This window comes from Triticum aestivum, chromosome 3A, assembly GCF_018294505.1.
Source record: "Triticum aestivum cultivar Chinese Spring chromosome 3A, IWGSC CS RefSeq v2.1, whole genome shotgun sequence".
NCBI lineage: Eukaryota > Viridiplantae > Streptophyta > Magnoliopsida > Poales > Poaceae > Triticum > Triticum aestivum.
In genome coordinates this window covers 25,293,643-25,309,712 of record NC_057800.1, presented here as the reverse complement: position 1 = coordinate 25,309,712, position 16,070 = coordinate 25,293,643, and the positions used below count along the sequence as shown (strand labels likewise).

The following is a 16,070-nucleotide window of genomic DNA, read 5'->3' as shown; positions in this document are numbered from 1 at the left end:
GGAGTTTCTCCTATAAAGACAATGAGGGTTAGCCCTTGGGTTGGTCTTATTTTTTTTTTATCATTCACATCCATACATATGTGCACGTGTCCTTATCTGCTCGCAGGCAGCGATGTCCACGCGTTAGGTGATCCATCGGTGTCACAAGGCTACATATACGGCTGGCTGCCATAGCCAGCTTCACACGCACAAGCAAGCTCACTACACACGCCATGGGGATGAAGCGATGCATCGTTCCTAGCATCCTGCTGATGCTTGCATTGCAGGCAGCCCTGCTCGTCGCCGGCGACGTGGGCGACATTCTCCTGCCGAGCCAAGGCCAAGGTGCGCCTGCGTCAACTCCTTTCTTCTCCGGTTCCTGGCTTCTTTCATGCGTCCATGAAGATCAGAAACTGATTAACTGAGGGCTTGCAGTTGCAGACGAAGCAGCCATGGCGGCCAAGAAGAGGCCGTGGAAGTGCTGCGACCAGGCGGTGTGCACCCGCTCCGAACCGCCGATCTGCCGCTGCATGGACCAGGTTTTCGAGTGCCCCTCCACCTGCAAGTCCTGCGGGCCGTCCATGGCCGACCCGTCCCGCCTCGTCTGCCAAGACCAGTACGTCGGCCTCCCCGGGCCCATCTGCAGGCCGTGGGAGTGCTGCGACTCGCCTACGTGCACCAAGTCCAACCCGCCGACGTGCCGCTGCGGGGACGAGGTCGACGAGTGTGCTCCGACCTGCAAGACCTGCCTGCCGGCCAGGTCGCACCCTTCCCGCCGCGTCTGCATCGACAGCTACTTTGGAGCCTTCCCTCCTGCGTGCACGCCGTCAGAGGCTGTTCCGCCGGTGTAACTAGCACGCCATTGATCACGCGATCAACTTCGTCGAGTGTTGTGTAAGAATAAAATAAAAATGGATGGCCGGCTACTGCTAGTAGTCTATATGTGTGGTGGACACATTATACTATGAATAAGACAACATGGCAATGTCTAATTTTAAATGAACGGTGTAGTTTTCTTCAGTTTTACAGGATCTCTTTTTCCTAATGCATCTTCAAGGCGGACCCTTAACCCCACACATGTTTCCGGACCGTGCTGTTTGGGTACTGTTTGTCATTCAACGCTGTCTTGTATCGGTCCGTCAAGCAATTCGGACGTATTATTTCGGCAAATCCGAGACAAATGTAGAAAAAGTTTGCGGAAGTCCGGACATCCATATAACAAATCCAACACAAATATGAAGGAAGGTGTGGCTGGCTGGCTTGATATTTGGCGGAAGCACACAAAATAGTCATTAATAAACTATCGGCGGAAGGCACATATTATATCATGGATGTTTCAAGTATATTTGGCGGAAGGCACACCAAATAGAGTGATTAAATCATTGATGTTTAGATGTTTGGCCGGAAACATGGTTTGCCTTCCGCCAAATAAAAAGCTAGGTGTTTTGTAGGAATCATGACATGTTTGATGGAAGACTATTTAGCTTAGTACTTTTTTTGATGAATTAAATTTAACAGACTGACGTTTATGGCTATGGTTGGATGGCTGGCTCCCGTATCCGTGTCCGAACATCAGTTTTTGCGGGTTGGTGTTGGAGATGCCCTAAGAGGCTACGTGAACATATTTTAAGTGTCACAAAAATTTTGAACACACCAATAGAAATTTAAAAATACATGAAAATTATTTGCGCCGAAGACTGCTTCCTCTTACAACCATCGGCAGCCTGCCGTGAACAAAATTCGTTGGCGTCTCTTGGCCACCATTTTAGCGGAGCAAACTTGTTTAGAATTAGGAGTTTTTTGTAAAATAAAAATTAGGACCTCATAGTAGCAGTGGTTGATAAGTTGTTAATGTAAACCAGAAGTGGCCTGCGACCGCGATCTTCGTCAAATCACCGTCTCGGAGAGTAGCATCCAAGAGCATGTCCGGAGGAGCCTCGTTTGGTCAGGAAGAGTCTCTCAGGCTCCCCGACGGGGTTGACACTGGCTAACCACTTTATCCACTCCGCAAGACAACACGGCCAAGAAAAACTTAGAAAAGGAAATACAAGACTCAAAGAATTTGATCTGTGAACACACCATTTTTCACACGCCTCCCGACAATGCAAAGAGGCATCACTAAGATGAGGGTGAAGAGTAAGTGCTTATTTAACATTGATGATGACACCATTTCCACGTCGGTTCCGAACGGAGACAAACTTTAAATGTATTCCTAACCCTATTACCATCACACACGAAAGGCTGGCTGCCCCCTCCTTGTGAAGCTTTGATGGGGACTCCGGGACTATCCCTGGTGGCCCGACCAGGGACTCGTCAAGTGCGTGAATGAAAAAATGCTCTTCCCAGTCCTAGTTGACAAAACGGAAGTGCTCATCCAGCACGTACTTTTGGCGGAAATGCTACATGGTGGTCTCTAGCTGAACTCGCGCGTCAGCCATCCATGGCGGGGCAGGGGGTGGGTGAGGTTGGCACAGTGAGGACTTCAGTTGTGTGACCGGAACGAAGGGGCACTAGTAGAAAACAGGACTTTAGTTCTAGCCGGATGGGAGCAATAGTCCCGGTCGTGTTAGTATCAGTCCCGGTTCGAGTGGCTAAGACGCCGGTCGGGCTCGGCAGGCATCAATCCTGGTTCGACTGGGACCTTTCACTAGTAGAAAAAGGGTCAAACGTGAAGCACATTAGTGCCGGTTTGTATTTGAGCCGGCACTAATGTATACATTAGTGCCGGTTCCAACGGCTAGCCGGGCCGCTTTCATTAATATCGGTTCGTGGCGAACCTTTAGCACCGGTTCGTGCCACGAACCGGTACTAATGAGAGTGGTGGCAGGATGTTGTCAGACAGGTGCCCCTTCAGCCCCTTTAGTACCGGTTCTTGGCACGAACCGGTACTAAAGGTCGTCCTACATAGACCCTTCGTCCACCCGAGCTCACTCTGTTCTTCCCCTTTCCCCTCTCCTCTCTGTTCTTCCCCTCTTCCTCTCGAGCTCATCACACATTTTGCCCAAAATTTGTCAAGATTTGAAGGCCCCCATCCATTAAATGACCACAAAGGTTAGCAACTTTGTCATTTCATCTCTCATTGCTAGATTAGCTCTTGCAATGCTTTATATAGTGATTAATTTGTGAGTTTAGTAATTTAGGAGGATATATATATATGTGCTAGTATTTGATTTATATGCAATTTGAGGTCAAAAATAACATTTAGTTTGCATATGTAGGTGTGGTTTACTTAGTGCCTTCTAAATCTCCATCATAGCCACCGTCGATCGCCCGCACCGTCCCGTCGCCGGCACCACCTTGTGGTGAGCCTCTAGTTCATGAAATTTTATATAAAAATTGATGTTTGTGTGATTTGGATATATAGTTACTCGTATAATTATCTTACCCGTACGTTGTTTGTTATACATATAGTGCCATGGTTTTGAATCCGTCCCCGTCGGCCTTAGTCCTTGTTATGATTCGGATGTGGTATGTATATTCTCTTTTAAAACTAGTTGCATTTCGTGTTTATGACAAATTATGCCCATCAAGTTGACATAGAAATTTTTTCTAGGAGGTATGTGAACCAGAAATTCCAACCGACCCTATTGCCGAGAGGTTAAATTTAGTTGAAAGAGAAAACGAGTACTTGAAAGAAAAATTGAAAAGAATTGAGGGGGAGAAGATGGAATTGGAGTTGCATGTTGCCGATGTCGTCGATGATCACAAGATGAAGATGGAGAAAATGCGCTTGAAGATTAGAAAGATTAGAAAATATGCCATCGATAATGAGGCTTGGTATTATTATGCTGTTGGATCCATTGTTACCTTAGTTGCGATCTTGATCGTATTTGTTGTTGCATTTAAATGCTTTAGTTAGAGAGTTATTTGTTTGTTGCATTTAAGTGTTGTATGAACTTTATGTATGAACTTGTATTAATTTGGTCTATTCGGTGTTGTGTAATGAAGATGAGCCGGCAATGGATGTACGATGACCGATGCTCTCCCCAGTTCGCTGAGGGCGTGCATACTTTTCTGCTTGCGGCTGAGGCAAACAAGCGGGCGGATGGTTTTATGCCTTGTCCATGTGCTCGCTGTAAGAATGGTCACAATTACTCTACGTCAAGAACCATTCACGTCCACCTGTTTAAGTCCGGTTTCATGCCCCATTATAATGTTTGGACCAAGCACGGAGAAATAGGGTTATGATGGAAGACAATGAAGAAGAATGGGACGACGACATCTATCCTGGCCATGGGTTCCCTGAATACGATGATACAACAATGGGGGAAGAAGCTGAGCCGGTAATGCGGGAAGAAGCTGAAGAAGAGGCATCAGATGAGCCCGTTGATGATCTAGGTCAGGCCATTGCCGATGCAAAGAGAAACTGCGCAAGTGATTTGGAGAAGAAGATGTTGCAGCGCATGTTAGAGGATCACAAAAAATTGTTGTACCCAAATTGCGTAGGTGACAAGAAAAAGCTGGGCACCACACTGGAATTGCTGCAATGGAAGGCAGAGAATGGTGTATCTGACAAGGGATTTGGAAAGTTGCTAGTAATGATAAAGGATATGCTTCCAAAGGACAACGAATTGCCCGAGAGTACGTACGAAGCAAAGAAGGTTGTCTGCCCTCTAGGGTTAGAGGTGCAGAAGATACATGCATGCCCTAATGATTGCATCCTCTACCGCGGTGAGTACGAGGATTTGAACGCTTGCCCGGTATGTGGTGCATTGCGCTATAAGCTCAGCCGCGATGACCCTGGTGATGTCGAGGGCCGGCGCCCCAAGAAGAAGATTCCTGCCAAGATGATGTGGTATGCTCCTATAATACCACGGTTGAAATGTTTGTTCCAAAACAAAGAGCATGCCAAGGCGATGCGATGGCACAGAGAAGACTGTAAGAAAGACGGAAAGTTGAGAGTACCCGCTGACGGGTCGCAGTGGAGAAAAATCGAAAGAAAGTACGGAAAGGAGTTTGCAGATGACGCAAGGAGCGTATGGTTTGGTCTAAGCGCAGATGGCATTAATCCTTTTGGGGAGCAGAGCAGCAACCATAGCACCTGGCCTGTGACTCTATGTTTGTATAACCTTCCTTCTTGGTTGTGCATGAAGCGGAAGTTCATTATGATGCCAGTGCTCATCCAAGGCCCTAAGCAACCCGACAACGACATTGATGTGTACCTAAGGCCATTAGTTGAAGAACTCTTACAACTGTGGAATGGAACAGGTGCACGTGCGTGGGATGAGCACATGGGGGAAGAATTTGACCTAAAAGCGTTGTTGTTCGTGACCATCAATGATTGGCCTGCTCTCAGTAACCTTTCAGGATAGACAAACAAGGGATACCGTGCATGCACGCACTGTTTGGACGATACAGACAGTATATATTTGGCTAATAAGAATGTGTACCTGGGACATCGTCGATTTCTTCCGAGCAGGCATCCCGTAAGAAAGAAAGGCAAGCATTTCAAAGGCGAGGCGGATCACCGGACGAAGCCTCGCCACCGTACTGGTGCTGATGTACATGATATGGTCAAGGATTTGAAGGTGGTCTTTGGAAAGGGTCCTAGTGGACAACCTGTTCCGAATGACGCTGACGGACGCGCACCCATGTGGAAGAAGAAATCTATATTTTGGGACCTGCCCTATTGGAAAGACCTCGAGGTCCGCTCCGCAATCGACGTGATGCACGTGACGAAGAATCTTTGTGTGACCCTGCTTGGCTTCTTGGGCGTGTATGGGAAGACAAAAGATACACCTGAGGCACAGGAGGACCAGCAACGTATGCACGGAAAATACGGCATACATCAGGGTCATGCAAGCTATGCTCTTACCAAAGAAGAGAAGGAAATCTTCTTTGAATGCCTGCTCAGTATTAAGGTACCGTCTGGCTTCTCGTCGAATATAAAGGGAATAATAAACATGGCAGAAAAAAAGTTCCAAAACCTAAAGTCTCATGATTGCCACGTGATTATGACACATCGGCACATAGTTCTTTCTGGGAAGAGAAACATCGTGGGAGTGGATGACAAGACAGACAAGTCAGAAGATTATGAAAAGTTTGATGAAATTGCTCCATTCACAGTGAATATTGACCCGAGCATCCTGTTAAATGATGAAGATTTTCCATGGCTACGACGCAAAAGGACACACGCGAAGAAAAAGTTTCACACCCAAAGATCTGGGATGTGATCGTCTTAACTATCATCATTTTCTTCTGTGTTTCACACCCAGGAGGGAATCTCTGTAATAGTTAGGGTAGCTAGTTATGTGTTTTGGCATTTAAAACGCGAAGAAATTTTATGTGCAAGCAAATTCTTTCATGCATTACTGATTTTTTCAGCTAAATGATCCTGAAATTGAAAAGCATTTCAAATGAACTCAGAAAAGGATGAAAGTTGGCATGGTATCATAATTTCACCCACATAGCATGTGAAAAAAGTAGAGAGGGTTACCGCAAAAACTGGATGCACTTTGTGTACAAAATGGACAATCTGTTTCTAAGTATCAGGGTTTCGGACGAAAACTCATCCGTTACAAAGGCATTTCATTTTTTAAATAACCTAAGCATTACCAAATTGAATATAATGATAAAACACACTAATATTAAACATAAGAAAAAGAATCACTGAAAAATCTATTTTCAAAGTTAAGTTATTCACAAAAATAAATAAAGCAAAAAATAAGAAAAAAAGCCCACCTACTGGGCCACAGCGACCTGCATACGACTAGAAACCCAAATTCAAGTTGGGCCAGGATGCAGGCCCGCTAGCCCAATAGGCCCAACAGGGCATCGCAGAAGAGGTAGGCCCAGTAGGCCTGCTTAAGAGAGAAGCTCGAGACAGCAGCGACGGCGGGGCTTATAAGCAGGTGCGAGTGCCCCTCGGCTAGCGAGGTGGGACTAAACTTTTGTGCCCCTCGCCTGGCAGCGCACACCCTTTAGTACCGGGTCGTGGCACCAACCGGTACTAAGGGGGGGCCTTTAGTACCGGTTGGAGCCACCAACCGGTACTAAAGGGGGTCGCTTCCCGCCGCTTGGGCTAGCCAAAACAGACCTTTAGTACCGGTTGGTGGCTCCAACCGGTACTAAAGGTGGGTTCTATATAAGAAAACACTTCAAAATTTCGTCAGTTTCTCATCTCTCCGTCTGCTTCTTCTCCTCTGCACCGTCGCCCGCCGCCCCCGCCGTCTCCATATCCCTCGTCGCCGCCCCGTCCCCGTCGTCGCCGCCCCGTCGTCCCGTCCCCGTCGTCCCCGTCGTCACCACCGCCCCGTCCCGGCCGCGTCGTCACCGTCCCCGTCGTCGTCGCCGCCCCGGACCGTACGTCCCCGTCCCCGTCGTCGCCGCGCCCGTCGCCATCCCCGTCGCCGCGCGCCCCCCGTCGCCTCTCGCCTCGCCGGCCGGTGAGCGCGCACACACACACACATACATTTCTGTTTTTCAGAAATTGTTAGACATTTTTCTGTTTTTTAGAAATAGTTAGAAATGTTAGAATTGTTAGAATAGTTAGAAATGTTAGAATTGTTAGAATTGTTAGAATTTTTTCTGTTTTTTAGTTATAGAAATAGTTATAAAAAAGTTAGAATTGTTAGAAATTTTTTCTGTTTTTTAGTTATAGAAATAGTTATCAAAAAGTTAGAATTGTTAGAATTTTTTTTTGTTTTTTAGTTATAGAAATAGTTATAAAAAAGTTAGAAATTTTTCTTTTTTTTAGTTATAGAAATATTAGAAATGTTATAGAAATGTTAGTTATATATAGCATTGTTAGAAATGTTATAGAATGTTAGAAACATTAGTTATCAAAATCCAATCATTAAAAAATATTAGTTATCAAAATCTATTATTCGAGACGATGTATTCGAGATTATATCTATTATTCGAGACGATGTATTCGAGATTATATCTATTATTCGAGACGATGTATTCGAGATTATATCTATTATTAGAGACGATGTAATTTGAATACTAAATTGTTTTATATTTCTTTTGGCATAGTTAAATAAAAGCTATGGCGGACAATACCAACAGAGAGGGAGAACAGACCATGTTCGATATAATACGCGGGCGAGATGATGATCAGAATGAAGAAGATTATGACGGCTCCGAATTTCTAAACAACACCGGAGAGGGTGATATGATATTCGATCGCGACGACCGAGAAGATGAAGTCATGAATTGCGACGAAGAACATGTTGATCCTGAAACAACAAACACCGGCGAGGTATATATATTTATATAAGCAGGAATCTGGTGATCATCGCATGTTTTAAATGAGTTGAAGATATATTAACGAATCGATCTTTCTTCTTTCAGCTATCCGGATCGAGCAAATCTTCAGGCAAAAGGACGAAACGAGGCCCGAACAAAAAGTTGAAGGAGGGCGTAAAGTACAATATCGAGGCATTCAAACCTAATGGCGAACCATTAGCGCCTAAGAAGATTGCGGACAAGTTCGTTCGTCAGTGCGGAGTTCTTGTGAAGGACCAACTCCCGATCTCCCTTCAAGAATGGAGAAAGCCAGCAAAGCCACGTCCAAATGTTACTTTTGTCGACGAGAATAAAAAAAACTGCTTTGGGATACTCTCATGGAACATTTCACCCTACCAGATAATTTCACAGATGCAGATGTGCGGAAAGTCAAGGACGCTGCTTTTAGGAAGATGGCGGTTGCATTCAAGAACCACAAGAGAACGACGTGGGAGAAGTACGTCAAGGGAGGAAGGAAGACTCCAGTATTCGAGGGGATACTAGAGAATCAAAGTGCTCATTGGGACGATTTCGTGAAATTTAAGGATTCAGAATTAGCTTCGGTCGAGAATAAACAAGAAGAATGCCGAAAAAAGGATAAGTTCCATAAGCTGGGACCAGGTGGCTACGCGGTGGCAATGCCTAAGTGGGATAAGTCTGAGAAAGAGATGAAGGATGCAAGTGTCACTCCGGTTACTAAGAGCTGGCCCCCCAGGTGCAGGACTTGGTTCTATGCGCATGGGGGGGAGTTGGACCCAAAGACAGGCAATGTTTCGACGAAGGCATGTCTAAACGGAGCCGATGATGCGCTACTTGTTGCAATAGAAGAGGCTCGATCGGGGGTGTTCCAGCCCAACAGAGAGAACAACGAGCTTACGCGTGCCTTGGGAAATCCTGAACACCCGGGAAGAACACGAGGCAAGGGCGCTATTCCGTGGTATGAGGGGTTTTCGGACTGGAACGCCGACTACAGAACCCGTGCGAGAAAGAAGATTGCGGAGGAGAAGAAGAGGAAGATGGAGGAGGAGCAGAGGAAGCGGGACTATGAACGCCTTCAAGGCCTAGAAGCAAGTCAAACGGAATTGGCCGCTAAATTCCAGCGGCAACAGGAGCAGATCGACTCACTTAGCCAGCAAAGGGGGTCTCAGCAGCTGCAGCAGCTAGCGGATGATTCAGCATTGGATACCACCGCCCCATCCATGCCGAGAAGCAGCGTGGGTTCCGCCCCGGGCGACGCACTAGTGCTGGATAGATACCCCGTGGATGACATCACGAAGAACACTAACTGCGAGCTACACTTCAAAATGAAGAACATATCCATGAAGGTGGCGGACGCCGTTGCTTTTTCAAATTCCCCCGATGCAACCTTCCATTGCAACCCGATTCCAGCGGGCTATGCTCGTGTCTTGGTTGATGAGGTGGTGGACCCATATTCGGAGCTACAGCTTGACATTCCTCACTACAAGGATACCTGCTATAAAGCAACATAATTTCTACAACATTTGAACTATATGTTGCAAATTTTTCAATAGATACGCATTATTATCGATGTACCATATGGGTTGCAGATTTGTCATGACCTATACATATGGAAAACAGAGCAAAGGAGAGAGAGACGCAAAAAACAGAGCCCCCGATTCCCCTCATCTCTCCCAGATCGCCGCCACCTCTCCCTCCTCCGATCCACCTCGCCGCCGGCCCTTCCCTTCCCCTCATCCCACCGCGCAGCTCCGGCGGCTGCTGGATCCATCGCATCCCCCACCCACCCATCCCTCTCGCGTCCGATCTCTAGCTCTCTTCACACGCCTCCTCGCCATCTGCGACGGCTAATTCAGGCGACGTCCGGCGAATCCCGCCATCACGAAGCATAGCCCGAGGTCCCCATCGAAACGCAGCGTCGTCCCATGCGACTAGATCCGCTGCTCACGGCTACCCCCGCCCTGGCAAGGGTTTCGGCCGTCGGCTCCGGCACCGGTGGCCAGGTCGTCCTCCTCTGGTACTCCTCTCTTCCGGTGAGTGCATCCCTTCCCCTGGATTCATCCTCTCTTTCTCTTCCCCTTCCTCTAACCTCTATTTTTTCTCCTCTTGTAGACGTGCAGGGAGGAACAGGCTGCGTATGAACTCCATCGTGACGCTACTGACGGTGATGTCAATGGACGAGATGTGCCTCGGCGTCGACGAGCATGCACTGAGGCGGGAAGTGGAAAAGGAATACATCGCCAAGCGAACTCAATGGTACGATGCTGGAGGTGGAAGACGTGGCCAACATGGCGCTGTATGTCGAGTCGGACGAGGCTAGGTATGTGACCATCACTTGGACTTCGAACTATCCCTGGGAGTTAAGGCTGAACCTTCTACATGTGTGTTGCATAACAACTACTAGACATTTGAATATATCCAATGCGACCTCACCCAAAAAGCATCAAGATAATTGATCAACCTGAAACTATGGATTTAGTAACCTCTTCGTTCTGTCAGTTTTCTTGATTATCTATGTCTGCCTGCTGCTTAGATTAAAAGCATTTGTTTGGCAGTGGCGGAGCGTGGCAAGAAGTGAAGAAACCAAGAGGGGGCCATTTTTTTAAAAACGAAATACGCATTACTAGGAGCAGTGTGAGCTGATGGTTCATTCTTTTTCAACACTGCTCACAAACAGAAGTAGACGAGTATATGGAGGTGTTATTTTTCAACCGGAAGTATAGCTGCTACTCACGTATGCAAGAACGACAGACAAATTATTTCCAGCCATAATTCAAGAAAACCAAGACTGTAATGGAGTATAGAATAAAAGCATGCAAAATGAGTACTTCGGAGTCATGCGTTGTGGATCAAGGCATTGACACAGCCGACCCGCCGGCAGCGACATGCCTCGTCGATCAAAGGCATTGGCACAGCCAACCGGCCTGCAGCAATGTCGAGCACGACGGTCACCACGTCGCGGCCTGAGGGACATTCTCAATGTGTTGACCTCGCCGCCGAAGGAGCAGAGACAATTGGTGCGGCACGAGGTCGTGACCGCGATGACCCTGCAGCCCGCGCACACGAGGTCAAGGGCTCGATGCAGGACTCATTGCCGATACTGGAGGAGGCGCCATGGCAGCACCAATAGGTCTTGCAGCATGCTACACGGTATTGCTCCGGCCATCTCTGGCCATGGATATGCCATCAATTGCAGGTTTCCTGCTTGCTATGGTGCACTGCAGGTCATCTTTGTTTCTCATACCAATGGTCACACTCACAGCCACCGTGTTGTAGCCCCTTTTGGCCTCCATGAGGCTCCGCCAGTGTCGTGTCGTATCATAGGGAAGGTTGCATATACGGACAATCGCCACATGCACAACACCAGTCACTGACTTAAACGAGTATTTAACCAAAAACTGCAGGTAGCGGGGCTTGCCGGCCGGTGGGGGCAAAGCGGTGGAGTGCACGTGAGGTGTTTGAGGAAATGCCAGAGAGAGGAGGAAGAAGATTGATGCTGACAGGTGGGCCCATCCTGTCAGAAAGGTGTTTAGAAGAGGCGAATCGGGCGCTTTTCTGACATGGTAGTTTTTAGTCAAAGATTAGACAAAAAGTGGTAGTTTTTCGCACAAAAACGTAAAGTGGTAGTTTTTCTGACATGTCCAGAACTAATGCCAAACATGCATAAATCCATATCTTGAATCTTATGTTCTTAAACAGCAACCATGCATGTAAGGACAAGCCATGTAAATAGGATTCAATCATATTCTAATATGTTTTATCCTTTTTTAGAATTGTAATTTTTTTGATGTCAATTATTCTTTACTGCAGGTAGCTCTCAAACTGTGCAGAGTCAAGATTGATGCTATGGTACCATTAATGATTCCAGCTGAAGATATTTGCAACCTGAAGTGTTACACAAGTTTACTATTGTGCCAATGTGTCATCATGTGTTTCCATGATTTTTGCAAACCTTTAATATATCCCCGGGTTCCTTTTCTTCTATGCTAGAATTGGTTTGGAAAAACTGTATGCAACTATGGCCATGAAATTGTATTAAGAATTATGCAAGGAGTGAGTCATCATTTCTTGAATGGGTTTGCAGTTCTAGCTCTTTGTATAAAAAAAGGGCAACCTGGTGCATGTAGCTCCCGCTTGCGCAGGGTACAGGGAAGGGTCCGACCACTTTGGGTCTATAGTACGCAGCCTTTCCCTACATTTCTGTAAGAGGCTATTTCCAGGACTTGAACCCATGACCTCATGGTCACAAGGCAGCAGCTTTACCACTGCGCCAAGGCTCCCCTTCAGTTCTAGCTCTTTGTATACCACACAATATTGTGTCATGTCTTGATATTATTATAACTTTAATATGATCCAAACACACACAACTTCCTACAGAAAACTTATTATGAATTTTCTTTTGGCAACGTTTATGAAACACAAATGAAGTAAGATGCCAGAAATCAATTGAAGAAATTGATGGAAATTGGTAGAAAATTATCTTTCTAACATTTCAGTATTAGCAAACTGATTCTAATGAGAATAGTAGATTTGTATACGCCATACAGTAGGGTGTGGATTCATTCCTTAAGGCTGGCTTATAATTATGTTCTAATTATAGTTTCTGTGTCAGCCCATTCTCTTTCATTGTATACTTTTAATGATAACAGAGCGACTTCTTTTATAAATTCTTAGCTTCTTTTATAGATTCTTAGTTACTCATGTATGCAGGTCAGCATCAAGGCTATGAAGCGAAAGATCAGACAAAGGTTTTCGCCATGTTTGTCCTTCAGCTTAGTAACTGTACGTCTAGTTCTTTCCCCTATTGTAGTCCTTTTATTTGCACCGTACTTCTTGAAAGATGATAACTTGCAATCATTATTGTAGAGTGGCCGTGCTTCTATTTATATTCCTGAAATAAACTGAAATTTCATTTGCATCTCTATAACTTCATTTTGTTAATAAAAAGGTTTGATTAATTAAGCAGTGCAATTACATGGCTTTATCCTTATTTTCCATTGTATCATGTCTCCACTTCTATCTAATAGGGATCGTAGCTCTTGCTATAGTTGTAAGTTGTGATCTTAAATGTATTTTTTTTTTGATATCGTGATCCTAAATGTACACTTGATGGTGCTGAAATTACAAATGAATTCTCGGCAGTGCATGTTGATATGGCACTTGTGAAAACTGAAGATTTGGTACGGAGTCGTAAAACGTGTAATATTCTCGGTAATGCAGAAAAACAAAGATTGCATTGCCCTCAACCTTTGTATGTGACATATCGTGCCTATATCACTACTTGCATCATGTCAATGCATTCTGTGTTAACAATTCATTTTGTTATTTTCTTTGTAGATTCAAAAGATATATGGCTGATTATATGGTTGCGTGGCAAGAATACTGCAATGATGATGATGGTGTTCTACTGTTCTGGTTCATGATGATGATGATAATGACGACAGACGCTTTTAGTTGTAGCTAAGTTGTAGGGATGTTGTTCCTGTTGGATGATGTTCGTGTTCCTCAGTTAAGTTTTTGTTAAGTTGTAGGGATGTTGATGGATGCTTTCAGTTTAGGTTTTAATGTCAAGAAAATATTTAGATTATGTATCACAATTGGATGAAGTTGCTCATGTAATATCTACTATTGTAATCCAGCAGTTCTATCCAATATATGATTTCGGATTTCGTCCTATGTATATTCCTTTTTTTTCCTCACTTGATATACATAATTATTACCATTATGTGGAACATTAATTTAATAGCTGGGATTATAGATATTCACATTATATATGTACTAGTCGCAAATTCTTGTTACCAAGCAATGAGATTTGGATTCCTGTATATTAAGCACCAACATATATAAGTGTTGTGAAATTTGGTTTTATGTGTTGTACTCTTGCAACGGCTCGTTTTACCAACGAAAGTATAAGCGTTGCATTATGCGCTAGCAACACTAGATAAGGCTACGCATCCCAAACCGTTGGTAAAGACACTAACAACGCATATATGGACTTTTAGATATGAAAAAAACCGTTGCTATAGGGGTGGTCCTATTGTAGTGCCTGGAGGTGACGACGAGCACACATTGGAAGAGGCCATACATCGTGTCATCCTATGGAGAAAGGATTGCATCATCTTTCGAAGTCCGCCACCGAGTCAGCAGACTCCCGCTCCTCCAAGTCCACCAACGCGTGAGGCCACTCCTCCTCCTCCAAGTCCGGCAAAGTCTCAGGCCACTCCTCCCCCAAGTCCGGCACAGCATCAGACGTCCACTCCTCCTCCAAGTCCGGCACAATCTCAGGCCACTGCAAGTCCGGCACAGCTTCAGGCCACTCCTCCTCGTCCAACTCAGCCCCGTCAGCCGTCTCCGCCGCCTCAGCAATCGCAGAAGAGACACCCCGCAGCTATGGTGCGTAGCGGTACGAGTCGAGGTCATAGTACAGGAAGTACAGGCGGAGGCAAGCGATATAAATATGGTCCAAACCTCACTACTCCTCTTCCTGTGAGGGCTTACAACAGGACCGAGGAGCAAACCAATGCCATAGTGCAGGCAGAACTCGACGCCCATTTTGGACCGAAACCGCCACCGCCGCCAAGGGAGAAAGTGCCTGTGGAAGTAGTTGACCACTTCATTCGTATGGCTCAACCACCAGCTCCTAAGCCTGTTGACACAGACTATGAGCGCCACATCAGGAAGTTACATCGACGACGTCTACAGAAGGAGGCGAGTGATGGGGTTATGTACCTAGGGTAGGGTCACGGACCTGTCCCAAGTAACTTACCCTAGGACATCCCTAGAAGAGGTCGCCTTCCAGTCGACCAACGAGGGTTCACTCGACCAACGAGGACACACTCGACTGGCCTGAAGGACTCGACCACGAAGACGCACTCGACCACCAGGAGGTCAAGAGGCACTCTGCACCGCAACGGCCTGTAATTAAGTAGACTTTATGATAGTAAAGGCACTTTATGTGGGGCGTTACCAGTAACGCCCCAGACTTAACTCACCTTAAACCTTCTCCTACGTGGGCTGGCTGGGGTCCTGGCACACTCTATATAAGCCACCCCCCTCCACAGGCAGAAGGGTTCGGCACCTTGTAATCCGTACATTCATAATCCACTCGACCGCCTCCGGGCTCCGAGACGTAGGGCTGTTACTTCCTCCGAGAAGGGCCTGAACTCGTACATCCTTTGTGCTTACAACCTCTCCATAGCTAGGACCTTGCCTCTCAATACCTACCCCCCACTCTACTGTCAGGCTTAGAACCACGACAGTTGGCGCCCACCGTGGGGCCGGTGTTTTAGCGATTTTGTGGAGAAGTTGCGATTCTTCCGAGTATTTTCATCATGGTGTCTGCTGGAGTTTTGATCGAGGGTCAAGAGATCCGTCTCGGCACTCTCACCTTCATCGCCGACGACTCCGCATGGCTCCAAGAGGCTCCGCTCGACGTTGATGCGCTCCCCGTCCGCGGTGCGACGCATTTCCGCGCATGTGTCCGCGGCGTTCTGTTGCGGCAACCGTCGACCCAGTATCGGTCAGTTCCTTCCACCCTCCCGGTCTCCCGCCAGCGCAAGCGCTCAGGTCGGTCGAGGCTTCAGCGATGGGTGAGTCGCGCGGTGGCTCGCCAGTCGACCACTACGCAAGTTGCGGCAATCGAGCCCAACGAATCTCTCTACGGCTTGTTCGATCAGTCGACTGGCTCCGGAGAGACTGCATCCGAATGCGGAAGCAGTGATCCAGCGGCGGAAATCCTGATGGTCAACGGGCCTCATAGCCCTCCCGGCTTCGCCCGCGGTGGGGGAGCAGGCGACGGCGGCGACCCTGCTCGAGGTTACGAAGAGTACCAGCCCGAGCCACTCGACTCTCTGCAAAGAGAAGAGCTTCGCCGCAGGAACGAG

The 16,070-nt window shown here is 46.7% G+C and overlaps 2 protein-coding genes across 8 annotated transcripts; both read left to right on the top strand.

Moving 5' to 3' along the window:
- Nucleotides 1–98: 98 nt before the first annotated feature.
- Nucleotides 99–978, top strand: LOC123059970 (Bowman-Birk type trypsin inhibitor). Of its 2 annotated transcripts, none has more exons than XM_044482531.1 (2): nt 99–324; nt 415–978. In XM_044482531.1, the coding sequence occupies exons 1-2, from the start codon at nt 213–215 to the stop codon at nt 828–830; spliced, it is 528 nt and encodes a 175-aa protein (XP_044338466.1). In that variant the 5' UTR covers nt 99–212; the 3' UTR covers nt 831–978. The 2 variants fall into 2 exon arrangements, with proteins under 2 accessions (XP_044338466.1, XP_044338467.1); XM_044482532.1 differs by having other exon boundaries at nt 166–324; nt 421–978.
- Nucleotides 979–9,796: 8,818 nt separating this feature from the next.
- On the top strand, nt 9,797–13,856 carry LOC123059971 (uncharacterized). Of its 6 annotated transcripts, XR_006427677.1 has the most exons (6): nt 9,797–10,220; nt 10,300–10,507; nt 11,592–11,690; nt 11,998–12,036; nt 12,898–12,969; nt 13,525–13,856. XR_006427677.1 is itself a non-coding variant. In XM_044482535.1 (5 exons), exons 1-4 carry the CDS (start codon nt 10,113–10,115, stop codon nt 12,027–12,029), a joined length of 447 nt encoding a protein of 148 aa, XP_044338470.1. In that variant the 5' UTR covers nt 9,798–10,112; the 3' UTR covers nt 12,030–12,036; nt 12,898–13,319. The 6 variants fall into 6 exon arrangements, 3 of the variants coding, with proteins under 3 accessions (XP_044338468.1, XP_044338470.1, XP_044338469.1); XR_006427676.1 differs by lacking the exon at nt 11,592–11,690; XM_044482535.1 differs by lacking the exon at nt 13,525–13,856 and having other exon boundaries at nt 9,798–10,220; nt 12,898–13,319.
- Nucleotides 13,857–16,070: the final 2,214 nt, after the last annotated feature.